At 43.8% G+C, this 14,707-nt stretch overlaps 1 protein-coding gene across 1 annotated transcript in view; it reads left to right on the top strand.

Moving 5' to 3' along the window:
* Positions 1-870: 870 nt before the first annotated feature.
* The window catches only part of ADAMTS3 (ADAM metallopeptidase with thrombospondin type 1 motif 3), a 289,253-nt gene continuing 275,416 nt past the window's right edge, over positions 871-14,707 (top strand). The window contains exons 1-2 of the mRNA XM_060012409.1: positions 871-1,160; positions 2,468-2,495. Of these exons, the coding sequence (XP_059868392.1) occupies positions 1,092-1,160; positions 2,468-2,495 (97 nt within the window). The 5' untranslated portion in view covers positions 871-1,091. The remainder of the gene's footprint in view (positions 1,161-2,467; positions 2,496-14,707) is intronic.

The raw sequence follows: 14,707 nt of genomic DNA on the forward strand, positions 1-14,707 counted from the left end.
GTTACGACCTGGAGGTTCCAGGGGTTCCCTCCGGGGAGACCCGGCCGGGAGAGCAGGGAAGGTAGAGCAGGAGGTGAATTTCCTAAAGCCCAGGACCGACCCTTAGACCCTCCCCCTTCCTATAATTAACTCAAAGCCGGTCCCGCCTGTCTGGGCCGGTGGCTCCCCTGGCCCGCCACCTCCCTTCGCCCATGTCGCGGGGAAGGAGAAGATCCCGGGATGGGGGTGTCGAGCCCGGGCCACTCGAGACCCCTCGCGCGGCTTCAAAGCCTGACCCTGCCTGGGGCCGGCCACGGTCGCCGTCCTCCCCACTCCTCCCCGCTCCTCCCGCGACGGCAGCGCCCGCCCCGGCCGTCCGGGCCGGCGCGGGGGGCGCGGGACCGGGCCCCGAGTGACGTGGGCGCCGCGGCGGGAGGGGCCGCCCGGGGGGCTCCGGCGGCCTTATTAGCGCCCCGCGGGTCGCCGGCAGCGAGCATACGGCCGCTTCGCGAGCAACAGGAGCCGGCGAGCGGCCCACTCCTCCCACCTCCTCCGCCTGCCTCCTCCTCCTCCCCTCGGGCTCCTCCCGCCCCCACCTCTGTGCGAGCGGCGGAATCGCCCTCTCCCTGCTTCTTTCTCCCGCTCCCGCTCGCTCGTCTCTCTCGCTAATACTTCCCCCTGCTGTGCTCCAGGGGACCCAAGCATTCTCAGCGCTAACCTTAGGGACCCATGGTGCTCGAAAAGCCTAGAAAAAGCCGCTTCGGGCAGAGATAGTTGGAAGCCCCTCGTCCCTTCCCCCTCTCCCGGCGCAGCCCATGCCCGGCTCGCAGCACCTTCTCGCTCCTGCACGCTCTGTTTGGGAGGACGGGGTGAGAAGGTGAAGTGGAAAGAACTGCAGAGCAGAGGGGGCCAGTCTCAGAGCTCAGATTTCATTTTCATTGAAGCAAAGCACGGAAGATCAGTTTTCTTCTGTTTGTTTGTTTTTGTTTTAATTCTGCATTTTTTGGTTCTTTTTTTCTTTTTCTTTTTTTCAAGAAACTTATTTTGAGGGGGGGTGGGTTTGCTCTGGGCATTTGCTTTGCCCAGTAGTTGAAAAGTGAACTCGACTCGTGATGGTTCTCCTGTCACTTTGGTTGATAGCAGCCGCTCTGGTAGAGGTTAGGACTTCAGCTGATGGACAAGTAAGTGGAAAATAATAACAATAAAAAACTCAAACCCAACCTTTTCCCGAAAAAGTTCCTCCCCTCTTTCCCCTCCTCTCTCTCCTCCTCACCCCTCCCACCCTTCCCTGTTATCTGGTGCATTCACGGACGGTGTTTCGAGGGCTGGGCGCAGCGTGCGGGGCTTTCTGGGGTGGGGGGTTGAATGGCACGGGAGGTTTGGACTCCCACTTCGGGAGCCCAGGCTTGTCACACCTAGGACTTCACTTTGCGGCATTCGGAACAATTCCTGGTGACAAAGTGCAGCCAATTTGCATCCTCGCCGGGCCATCTGGGTTTCCTCTTTCCGGAGGGCGGTCTGGGCGCCTGAATGAACTTCTGGACGCTGGGTCCGGGATCCCAGTGCTCTGGTTGCAGCAGCCGGAGTCGGGTTCGCGGGACTTTCTCTCCTCCTCACTGACTCACAGCTTTTTCGGGCAGCCGGAGGCGGGGGTTTCAGGAAGTCCTTGGGCCGGACAGGGAGCGATCCAGTAGACACGTGTCCTGGGAGGACTGCGGCAGGGCCGGGGTTTGACAGTTGGGGAGGGGGGCCCGGGGACGTTTCCTGCCCTGCGTTTTCCTGGGCAGAGGCTGGAGGCGCCGGCCGCTTTTCTCCCCTCCCCCTCTGCACAACTCCTCCTCTTTTTAAAGCGAAGTTGAGTGCAGCTCTGTTTCTTTTCGACCCAGCCCCCGCCCTTTGGAGACTCAAGGTGAAGCCCGATGCTCTCGGAAGAGTCCTTGAGAAGGCTCAGCGGGATGAGCCGAGCCGTTTGTAGTAAATCACATCAGCACAGGGCCGGTGGGACTTTGGGTACAGAATTTCTCTGTGAGTTTTTGTAGCGTCTCGGGTCTGCCTGGTCTGACCATAGGGTGAAAAGTACAGAATTGTCTGGTGGATTCCTGACCTCAAATCTGATGCATCAGGATTTAGACTTCTTTTTGCACGTGTAAATTCAGAGACTTTCTTTTCTACTCCTGACCCAGTACCCGGAGTTTTCAGAAGAGAATATCGAGTGTCAGTATTTATTTTTTGCTGGCTTCATAAATGTTAAATTAAAACTGAAACGAGCAAACGACACCCTGTCCCAAATTATTATTGAATTGGCTCATGCTCCTGTCACAGAACTTCCTACAAACTGAGGTGCAGCCTTTAGGCACCAATCCCGGTCTCCAGCATCTCCTGATTAGCCAGCTCCTGAAAAGCATTAATGGTAGAAATAAAACGCATGAGGTGATAAGATGAAACCCAGTAACTGTTTCTTTTTCTTACTTTTCCCCCTCCTTTCCAGGCTGGTAATGAAGAAATGGTGCAAATAGGTAAGCCTTGTTCTCAGATGTCACTCTTATCTTAGTAGAAAGTAGGGAATGAAGTAAGCGAAGCAAAATATTGTTCCTGAAATTTCTCCCATTGATGGTTAAAGAAACAATTGGTAGTCCAGTAACATTTCTATTCTTCTCTTCCTCTTTCCGGAGGAGGGTGTCACTTTCCTCGGGCTGAGTTGTAGTGATGTAAAAATTCTCCTGCAGTCGGACTTTTCAGGCGTCGATTTATTAACTGTCTTTGGACAAGCCACTGGTAGGTACTGGGAGGGTGATGGAGGGACTGGAAGAAGATATGGAGATAAATTAAATCAACGTTTGTAGCATTAAGAGGAGCAAATCTGATTAGAAGAGAAAGTGTAAGAATGCTACAAAGAAGAGAAAAATGAAGCACAGATGATGGAAAAGTTTTCTCTTAAAATTTTTCCAGCTTTGAATAATCCCTCTGATGGCTTTTCTTATGCCATCTGCTTTGAAATAGTTATCTACTAATGTGTAAGATATTGTTAGGCCTTTTGCAGATAACATCTAAAACCTCGGTATTGCCTGACGATATGGGAATTATTCCCATTTTATGGGTGAGGACACTGAGGCTCAGAGAGTGTGACTTGTAACATGTCCTCCAAAGTCCATGGTCTTTTTTGAAGCTGTTTATAATAATGTATTTGTTCTGAATGCAGAAACTGAAAGTCATCTGTCAAGAAGCTAGGCTCCATTCAGTCTTTTCATACACATTTAACTTGGGTTACTTTAAAAGATGATTTTCCTTTTGGCAGAGTGTCAGTCTCTGTAAATCGTGTATTTGTCAGGTGATATGGTAAAGTCATCTTTTACATGAAAAGATTTTGTTACTGCAGAAGTAGTTACAAATCTTTGCCCATGTGCTGTGTGCCGGGCACAGTGCTAATTGCTTTATGTGTCTAATGTCATCTGTTTCTCACAGCTGCACTAGGGGGTAGGGACACATTGTGCCTATTTTAGATTTGAAGGAAATGAAGCTTGAGAGGTTACACAGTAACCTGCTGTAGTGCATAGTGGAGAGCTCAGGGAATTCCATACTTGTAAACTAATGGAGGGACCCCAAGATCCAGGCCCAGAATATCTGTTTGTAGCCATATGACATCGTGTGTCAGAATGCTCCCTTCTTACTCAGTGCTTAGCATTGTTGGAACTCCTCCACAAGCTTAGACCTCCACAGGAAGTGCAGGACAGACAGGAGGAAAGTGACTGAGAACTGCATTGAAAATACAATGTCTATGAAGAGACATTTGTCATTTGTAGTTGATAGCATTCAGCCAGCAACATGTATCTTTTTATTTTTTTAAATTAATTTATTTATTTACTTTTGGCTGTGTTGGGTCTTTGTTTCTGTGCGAGGGCTTTCTCCAGTTGCGGCGAACGGGGGCCGCTCTTCATCGCGGTGCGCGGGCCTCTCACTGTCGCGGCCTCTCGTTGCGGGGCGCAGGCTCCAGACGCGCAGGCTCAGTAGTTGTGGCTCACAGGCTCCATACGCGCAGGCTCAGTAGTTGTGGTTCACAGGCTCCATACGCGCAGGCTCAGTAGTCGTGGCTCACAGGCGTAGTTGCTCCGCGGCATGTGGGATCTTCCCAGACCAGGGCTTGAACCCGTGTCCTCTGCATTGGCAGGCAGATTCTCCACCACGGCGCCTCCAGGTAAGCCCCAACATTTTTTTTTTTTTTTTGCAGTACGCGGGCCTCTCAGTGTTGTGGCCTCTCCCGTTGCGGAGCACAGGCTCCTGACGCGGAGGCTCAGCGGCCATGGCTCACGGGCCCAGCCGCTCCGCGGCATGTGGGATCCTCCCGGACCGGGGCACGAACCCGTGTCCCCCGTATCGGCAGGCGGACTCTCAACCACTGTGCCACCACGGAAGCCCCCAACATGTATCTTTTTGTTGTTGTTGTTTTTGCGGTACGCGGCCCTCTCACTGTTGTGGCCTCTCCCGTTGCGGAGCACAGGCTCCTGACGCGCAGGCTCAGCGGCCATGTCTCACGGGCCCAGCCGCTCCGCGGCACGTGGGATCTTCCCGGACCGGGGCAGGAACCCGTGTCCCCCGCATCGGCACGCGGACTCTCAACCACTGCGCCACCAGGGAAGCCCCCAACATGTATCTTTTTGTTGTTGTTTTTGCGGTACGCGGGCCTCACACTGTTGTGGCCTCTCCCGTTGCGGAGCACAGGCTCCTGACGCGCAGGCTCAGCGGCCTTGGCTCACGGGCCCAGCCGCTCCGCGGCACGTGGGAACTTCCCGGACTGGGGCAGGAACCCGTGTGCCCCGCATTGGCAGGCGGACTCTCAACCACTAAGCCACCAGGGAAGCCCCCAACATGTATCTTTTTTTTTTTTTTTTTGCGGTAGGCGGGCCTCTCAGTGTTGTGGCCCTTCCCGTTGCGGAGCACAGGCTCCTGACGCGCAGGGTCAGCGGCCATGGCTCACGGCCCCAGCCGCTCCGCGGCATGTGGGATCCTCCCGGATCGGACCGGGGCACGAACCCGTGTCCCCCGTATCGGCAGGCGGACTCTCAACCACCGTGCCACCAGGGACGTCCCCAACATGTATCTTTTTTTTTTTTTTTTTTTTTGCGGTACGCGGGCCTCTCACTGTTGTGGCCTCTCCCGTTGCGGAGCAACAGGCTCTGGACGCGCAGGCTCAGCGGCCATGTCTCACGGGCCCAGCCGAACCGCGGCATGTGGGATCCTCCTGGACCGGGGCACGAACCCGTGTCCCCTGCAGCGGCAGGCGGACTCTCAACCACTACGCCACCAGGGAAGCACCAGATTTTTCTTTTAACCAGTCTTCAAACAAGTAGGGAAAGAGCTGTGTTACTTTTTATTTCTTAAACATTTGATTACTTAAACATACCAACATTTCGATATGTAAATTAAAAAACTATTTTAAGATTACTCATTCTACAAGGAATAAAATATATTGCTTTGATTAAATTTTCAGATAGACCCAGCATGCTCATATGTAAGAGGCCCTGGGTTAGACTTTGGGTCCAGTCCTTTTGCTAATATAAACTACTTTGGTAGTTCTTGTCCTCAGGGAAGAAAGTAGTACAGGTCTGGTTTAATTTGGTAAGAGGGAGATGAGTAACAGCACTTAAGAGAAGAGGGCAGGGCACTCTTAGGTTGTGTTGCTGAAGATTTATCTGCTCCCAAGTTCCTCTGCTTTATGAGATTTCTTTCTTTTATTATTGTCATTTTTATTTACCATTTCCGAATTGAGTTAAGGGAAGAAATAAAGATAAAAATAGATTTGACTCATGAGTCTTGTGATAGCAGAAGTGTACCATTTGGCTTTGGGTTATAATCATTTATGTTGTTCTTAAGAGGGATTTAAAAATATATTTAAAAAATTTGATGTGCAATAATGAGATTCCTTTCCCCTGTCCCCATGCATCAAGGGATTGCTAACCTGGAGTTTTGGTAAATGTACTTTTCTACATATAGTTAAGTAATTTTTTTCCAATAATTGATTGAAAAGTAGTTTTATATAACTGCCTGGAGGTGCTATTTGATCAATGACACAATTAGGAAAAAGTAATAAGGTTTGTAGAATTAATGAATTTATATTTATTGATCTACAAATTGGCTAGAGAAGATTCCATGTTTCTGAATAATTTGTGAATAATTTAATGTCTCAAGAAGAGGTAAGTATAATTTAGTAACACACCACAAATTGTTAGGAAGCTAAATTTAAAAACTCCTTTCTATTGAGATATAATATACATGCAGTGTGGTGCGTATAAGTGTACACCTTGCTGATTCTTCACGAAGGGAACACTTCTGGGTATCCAGCACCCGGATTGATAAGAACATTACTAGTACTTGTGCCACTTTCCTAGCAGGATTCCCACACAAAAGGTGACTTGTAACAGGATAAATTAATTTTGCCAGTTTTAAATTCTTTTTATAAATAGAAAAACAATACATACTTTTTTAGTATTTGGCTTAGGAGACCAGTAAAAAATATATATCTGATATGCTCCAACCCCCTAGAGTAGAGGGCAGTCTGTGATGGGGGCAGGTTAGAATATATATATATATATATATATATATATATATATATATCACCTATGAAGTCTGTAGTACCGGATGTGACTTCTTTGCTTTTTTCTCCACCCAGTGGAAAAATGTCCTCTTGGTGTGTGACTCTTGGGAAAACGGGCAAATAGGTTTTGAACTATCACCGAATTCTCTGCTCCCTTGTCAATCAGAGAGGAGCTATCTACCTACCTATCTACACCCATGTATACATACACACACCCATGCATACATGTATACACAGTATATACATACACCCATACATACATATACCCACACATATGCACATGTATACATGCATGCATACATACATATAGGTGCATATGCGAATGTGTATGTAATGTGTATATATGTGTAAATGTGTTTCATGAGATTGGTAGACTACTTCTGTGACATATCAGGGAGCTCTTTCATTTCTGACTCAGAATATGGCCTTGGTAGGATGCCTAGGGTAATTGTGGGTAGCTGGCTGGCTGGCCTGATTGGGTAAGGAGGTTTACTCTGTGACACATGTGGCTTAGGAAATAATCATAGTTCTGTAGAAATTGGAGAATCCAAAAAAGAATTCTCTGAGTCCTTTTGTTTCATAAGCCACGCCTTTGAGATTACTTGAGTGTTATCAGAGGAAAAATCATTGTTAAGGCTTTGGTGTTCAGCTGTCTTCCCTCTCCCACCCCCGCTCTTAGAATTGGGGCATATCCATCTTTCTCTGCCCTATTTCTGTTTCCCAGTTTCAAATTTCATTGCATTTTATTCTTAACCAAATAAAGTTGCTAATTTGTCCTCTCAAATACCTGGTTTCCTGAGAAATAATTTTTCATCATTTTCAGGTACTTGTTTGGTTTTCAAGGTGTAGTGTGTCACTGTACCTTCTCCTTGGTATAGAATAAGTGTTTCCACTAGCGTAGCCCTTGAGAGAGCAAAGACTTTGTCTTGATGACTGCTGTATCCCCTGTACATAAAACAGAGCTTGGTACCTTGTGGGCTCTCAAATATTTGTTATTCAGTGCATAGATCTAGTAAGCAGGTTATTATCTTACTGGGATTTGGCTGTGTTCTGATATTCCTAAAATGCTCTTGTTCTGTGCTCCTGTCCAGGTTTAATTGGTCCCCAGGAAAATGAGGATGGTGACAATGGCTATACAGTTAATTATTCAATGTTATCAAGACTCCTTGTGACTTCCTGTTTCACCCCACAAAGCCAGGGACTTAGGCTTATCAGTTTTTTATGCTTTTGTGTTTGTGCTCAATAAGTATTTGTCAAATTGAATAGAATTATGTGCAGGTTTGGAATGTTCACTAATTTTGCTCTAAAGTCTGTTTGGGATAAGTTGCCATGTTGCTGGCATCAGTGGAAATAAGAAGCTAAGATTGAAATCTGTCAATCCGGTTCGCCAACAGCAATACTAAAAGATGTGGTCTAAAGCAAGTTTAAAGGGATCCCTTGTAAAATTTAGAATTTCAGCCACCTAAGCCATTGTTCTTCCCTGGCACTAAAGATCATACACTTGACTTTACTGATTTAGCTCCCACCTCTCCATAGAGCATCATAATGATTAAAGTTAAATGCTTTAAGCTTCTTAGATGAAGATGTTATTAAATGCAGCATGTTACCTATCACCAGCAACTTACTGCTGGTTAGCTGAACTATTCCTTCCCCATACTTTCACTGTTTTCTTTTTTCATGGTACCAAATAATCATAATATTGCTCAGAAATGTTAAGAAATCTTTAAGGTCATCTCTGTTTCCAGGACGATTATCTTTAAGCATTCTTTGCTTATGGGTAGCCAACCAAGATTACCTTGGAAATCCATTAGGGACAATTCCAGATTGCCTGCTAAAATCATGAGTAGTTTCAATATAAAGAGTTTGGTTATACTGCTTGGACTGGATCTATTGACAGTGAAGACTTAAATGGAACCCTACTGCTTCCTCAAAGAGGATTGTTATTACCAGAATTTTGAGAACGCTTTCCTCAGAGTTCCTCTAATAGAAATCAGCTTTTACTTCTAAGCTGTGCTACTTCTATTATAAATTGTTGAGTTAGTCTTTTTAATTAATCAGTTTTTGTTCTGATTATAGATGCTTTACATGTGCCTTTTATAGTTATCTTCTATTTCTGTATCCCCCAGATTTTTGACAATCATCCCAAATATCAAACTTTTGTTATAATTTAGCATATTCTTATTCAGTCTTCTTTTAATACACAGATTATGGGGTTTTTATTGGATACCTGATTTTGTTTGGTTTGATGTTTTAATGTAATTTTCCATATCATTACAAACTCCTCATAAACATCATTTTCATCCCATCATATACTAATAATCCTTATTTTATGTAATAATTTCCCTAATGGTATCCATTTTCTCATGATAGTGAACATTGCCACACAGTGTTGTATATAGGTTATTGCCCATTTTTCCAATGATTCCTTTAGGAGAGCGCCCTAGAAGTTGATTACTGAGTAAAACCAAATTAACGTGATACATTTTGACAAATGCATGACTTTTGAAGATGTTTGTAGGACGTGAATTCCTAGTAGCAATATATAGGAAAGTGTTGATTTAAAATATTTTAATTTTAAATTAGGTTTGGTTCTGCTCTTCTTGACATTTGAACATAATTTTTAAATATTTGGTTATGCAATCTCTGAAAGATGCAATGAATTAATCATTTTCTAGTTACCACGTACCTCAAAGTATGAACCACTGTATTATAAAAATATTTTGTAATTTTATCAGTACCCTAAGAAGATTTGTCCACCTCATAGAACAGAATTTGAGAGTTGTGTATTCTTTAGAATGGATAGTAAAGCGTGGGAAAAGTTTCCTAGCTTAGGAATCTCTGTTCCCACATGTAATTCATCCATCCTAATTTTCCGAATGCATTTACGTGACTTTGCTGACTAACTATAAATCCCTAGAAGAGATTTTGTGGTAAAATGTCAGTCTCTTGTTTATAAAATGAGTGCCACAAATTCAGCATGATGAATCTTTATGGAATTTAGAACAAATTGTGAGCAGCATGAAACAGCCTGTCTTGTTCTTGAAGTGACTGATAAAACAAAAATAGTATTTAGGAAACTTGTAGAAAGTAAAGTAGGATTAAACATATGAATCTTCAAATATTTAGATAATCACATTTCCTACAATTTTTCTTCATATTTAGTACATATATTTTTATATGTACTAATGCACACAAATAAAAAGAATGATTGAAATAATTATTCATATGAATTTGTGTTCTCTTTCTTTTATATGTAAAGACCTCTCTTTTTTACATGTAGAGTCCATTCCTTAATCTAAAAGCTAACCAGTGTATGCATTAGAGGAACTATTAATATTCATTGCCTCTCCTCCATCAAATGGTCAGGGGCACAGACTCTGTTTACCGTGTGGTTTAAAATCCTGACTGCAACACTTTCTAGTTGATGACCTTAACCTCTCAAAGCTTCATTGTCTTGTATGTGACATAGACATACTACTCTTACTTACTTCACAGAGTTTTAAAGGATTCATAAAATGCTGGCACATGGTAAGCAAGCTAGAATAATAGGTATTATTATTAGTGTGTCTTAGTCTTGTGCTTTTAAAATTTATTTATTATTTTATTTAATTTATTTATTGTTTCTGGCTGCATTGGGTCTTCATTGCTGCGCACAGGCTTTTCCCTGTTTGCGGCTAGTGGAGGCTACTCTTCATTGCGGTGCATGGGGTTCTCATTGCGGTGGCTTCTCTTGTTGTGGACTACAGGCTCTAGGCGCGTGGGCTTCAGTAGTTGTGGCTTGCGGGGTCTAGAGCGCAGGCTCAGTAGTTGTGGCGCACGGGCTTAGTTGCTCCGTGGCATGTGGGATCTTCCCGGACCAGGGCTTGAACCCGTGTCCCCTGCATTGGCGGGCAGATTCTGAACCACTGTGCCACCAGGGAAGCCCAGTTTTGTGCTTTTAAAAAACACTTTTACTCAAGGAGAGCTGCCTCATTCTAGTCCATACATTTCTGATAGGTCTGCCTGCCACTGTGGCTTTTCAGTCACCTTAATTTAGTGTGTCATGGACTTGTACACTATCCAGCCACTCAGCTCACCATGTGACAGCTCTTTAAAGAGTTCTATTTTCATGTATTATCTTCATGTTGGTATCTCAATGTAGTGTTGCTTAATTCATTGGAATATAGCAGTAGAGGGAGGAGTTGAGTAAGGAATAGTGCAAAAAGTTATTCCACACCAACTATATTTTGTGTATACTGGACATAATTCTTTCTTTTCTTTTCATCTTATTTATTGAAATTCCTTCTTTCCATTTCATTGAGAGAATGTTCCTGTATTAATCGTGACTCCTTTGGATGCAAATAACAGGAACCCAGTTGACAGTGGTTAAGGAAGACAAAATTGATCAGGTAATCAAAGTCAGGTATAGCTAGATCTAGGGCTCAAATAATGTCAGGAATCAATCTCTCTCTCCCCTCTTCCTCCTTCCCCTCTCTGTCCCTCCCTCCTCTTTTCCCTCCCACCTTTCTTTCCTCCTTCTCTCCCTTTCTTCCCTCTTTGTTTCTCTCTTACTATTCCTCTGGGTTGGCTTTATTTCTCTAGTAACATAAGATCGTGACTATCCAAGTTGTGGCAAAGACTGTCACCAGCAACTCTAGGCTATCATTACCCCACTAGACAGAACACTTCTGTTCTGGCTGCTCCAGTTAATAGCTCCCGGTAGGGCATTTATTGGCTACCTGGCTTGAGTCATAAGCTTATTCTCAAACCATGAACTGTGCTCAGTGATGCAGTGCTCTGATTAGCCTGGATTGAGGTGTTTCACTCTTGACTGACAGGGACTGAGAGTGGAGTGTGAGATGGTTAACCTGAGGGAAAACTGGGGTTCAGTTAAAGGACAAGGAGGGACGGATGCTGGGTGGCACACGTGTGTAGTAACGTCACAGCTGTGAGGACTTCCGCCACATTGATGGGAGCTGTTGGCTGTGGCAGGCAGAGGAGTGGACCCCCAAGATGTCTGTGTTTGAATCCCTGGAACTTGTAAATACATGACATGGCAAAGAGGAATTAAGTCTTCAGGTGGAATTAAGGTTGCTAATCAGTTGACCTTAAAATAGGGAGATTATCCTGGATTACCTGTTGGAAAGTCCTTATAGATGGAAGGGGGAGGTGAAAAAGACTTGGTTTGATGTTGCTGGCTTTGAAGATGGAAGGAGGGAACCTTGAGCCAGCGAACGCAGGTAGCCTCTGGACGTTGAAAAAGGCAAGGAAGCAGATCGTTCCTAGTGCTTCCAAAAGAAATGCAGCCTGCTGACACCTTGCTTTCAGCCCTGTGCAACCTATTTCAGACTTTTGACCTCCAGAACTGTAGGATAACGTATTCATGTTGTTTCAGGTCGCCAGGTTTGTGGCAGTTTGTTACAGCAGCAATAGGAAACTAAAGCAGCAGCCTAGTGGACTGTCCTGGTTTCTCATACTTTTTGTCAAACCATAAGCCAGACTATTTTAGATTTGGAAAATATAATTACCACAAGTAAAGTTTCAGGGAAAACCTTTAAAGCTACTATCCGCATTTCTTATCTGTCATATTTTCCCCAGCCTTTGGCCCTAGGGACAAATGCTAATTTTCCTGGCTTTAAATTCTAGACTCAATATTAGTCTTCAAAAGTATTATCCATCAAAAAATTGTAAGACATATGAGAAATATTAATTTTTAGAATGTCTAATATTGCTCTTGAGTCTGTAAAATGTCCAATGATGATAAATATAACCAGTGGAAGTGCTTCTTTAAAAACTAAGATTGGAATGTTAAGTGTTTGGCATTTGGGCCTCACTTAAAAAAAATAAATCTCTACTTGTTATCCTGTTATTGATTATTTGATCATTTTAAGATGCAAACAAAGAAAATACTTGGATATTTTTCTTTAAAACAGTTTTCTTAAAAGATCTCCTCTTACCTGATTTCATGTCCTGGAATGCTGAAGAATGTGCTGTTCTTTCCTAAATGACTCTCTTGAACATAAACATTGTGCAATTGCAACAAATATTTATGAAAAAGCCAGATTAAAAAAATGAGAAGAATTTTAGAGTTCACAACTATTTGTTCTTTCTTAATAATGAGTAAAAGCAAAGCACCTCCCCCCTCCACCCCCCAAATGGCTATGAAAATAGGTTTGCAACTAAAATAAAAGACATCAAAGTGTTTCTCTGCCTTGTGGTGATAAGAGCCTAGAGGAGATGAAGTGAGGAAAAAGGAATTTGGCTGCATTCAGAATTTCAGCATGTGTCAAAAGTAATTTTTAATTGCCTTTGAGAGAAGATGTGTCCCCTTCTCCGTTAGCGTTTACAGCTTTCGTGAGCCCTTTGGCATGTGATGTCCTTTTTAACGTCCACTCTTCACCCCACTCACATCTTTCCTGGAGCAGCTGGCTCCTGTCATTTCTGATGAAAGTCATTCTCTTACCCTTGGCTCAGGATTTGGAACTGTTGTTGTTGGAGCTGCTTCTTTAGCAGATCTTGAAAATGCTTATTTGATTTCATTCTTGTGGCCGGATTGTTGCATACTGAGAATTTATACCTGATAAAGGAAATTGCCTGTGTGACTGCCTCTAGTGTAGAGCAATCAGCCAATTCTCGGGAGAGATTCCCAGTCTCTGGGTTGGGTAATGGAGCATATGGGTTGTTACAGCCAGTCTAGACTTCAGGCCATTTGTTGACATGGAGCTTAAGATCCCTTCTAACCACTAGAAACACTATATTTGTGTGAGACTGAAATGGGGAGAGGCTTGAGGGGTGCTGGGACACGGAAGGAATCTGATATTGACTTCCTTCGTGTACAGCTCTAGCTAGATGATGATGGTGATGGTGATAAGAACACCAGCTAATTTTTCATTTATTGAAATGTTATTAGATGGACTAAGCCCTTTATGTGCCTTATCTCTTCTTCCTATTTTACAGGTAACCTGTCTGAGCCTTAATTTTCATAATTTCAAGCTCATGTGCCAAAGAGCACATGAGATTGAAACCAGCCTTCAAATGCAGTGCTTTTTGACTCCAGACCTTTAGTATTCAACCATCATACCCCACCCCCTTCTTTGCTTGGAAATTAGAGCCACATTGCATCAATCACAAGTATTCCAATATTCTGTGTGCCTGGGGTAGATTTAGTCTTAATTAGATCAGCTAAAAATTGCCGTGATATATGAGACTTTGTACTGCAGCCATTTTAGGTCCTAGCAATGTTGATTGTACTACTGAAGACTTCTCTTCTCTTGCTGTTCTAGAGTGTGGTCTTTGTAATGTGCTGGGGACATCTAGTCTCTTCTAGGAAACATTTGTGTAGTGTTCTACAACATACTTAGAAGGATACCAACCTGCCTGTCCTCCGTTGTGAGCATATGTGGCTGAATGCGTGAAGGAGTATAGATGATCCCAAAGCCTGGGCTACAGGGTGATGCTGTGACAGCACTCCTTCCCAAGAATCCCCACTTCCAAAAATAGCCATTAATTTCTCTTTTCCCCAAAGACTGATGTACACTGGGGACATTTAAACACATTTAAGAACACACCTCTGCCCCAAAGAGCTTAAAATCTCTGAAAGGACAAGACATAAACATATAATTTTTCACCCATAGGGATTTTTATAACTGTTATGCAGGCAGTGCACGACAGTCAGAGCTAGGAAGTTTAGACCCTGAGGTCTGCACTTTAGGCAGTTTAACAGGGCAGGTTTCATGGAGAAGATGGGGCTGGGGAAAGGCCGTGAGGGCCGGGTTAGATTTGCATACATGGAGAGAAAGCAACAGACCTCTCCCCCGGTTGATGCAATAGAGTAGGGCTCTAAAGGCAGGAGTGATTAAGCTAGTGAGCACATTAGAATGTTTCTTTAGGTTATATGGGAGATGATGTTGAAAAGAAATTAGGGACAGAATGCAGAGGGCCTTAAATGATAAAGTTAAGTTTTGATTTGGGTTAAATTACCTAACTTTGAGTTTAGTTTCTTATGTGTGAAGTGAGGGGAATTGATTAGTGGGTGGTCTTTCAAGCAATTTTCAGGTCTGACATGGAAATACAAATATCAATTTTCTGAATTTATTTTATCCTAAAGTAATGATGAGCCAGTTGAAACTCTTCATAAAGAATAACAGGGTAATATTAATA

Source organism: Delphinus delphis, chromosome 5 (assembly GCF_949987515.2).
Source record: "Delphinus delphis chromosome 5, mDelDel1.2, whole genome shotgun sequence".
NCBI classification, from domain to species: Eukaryota; Metazoa; Chordata; class Mammalia; order Artiodactyla; family Delphinidae; genus Delphinus; species Delphinus delphis.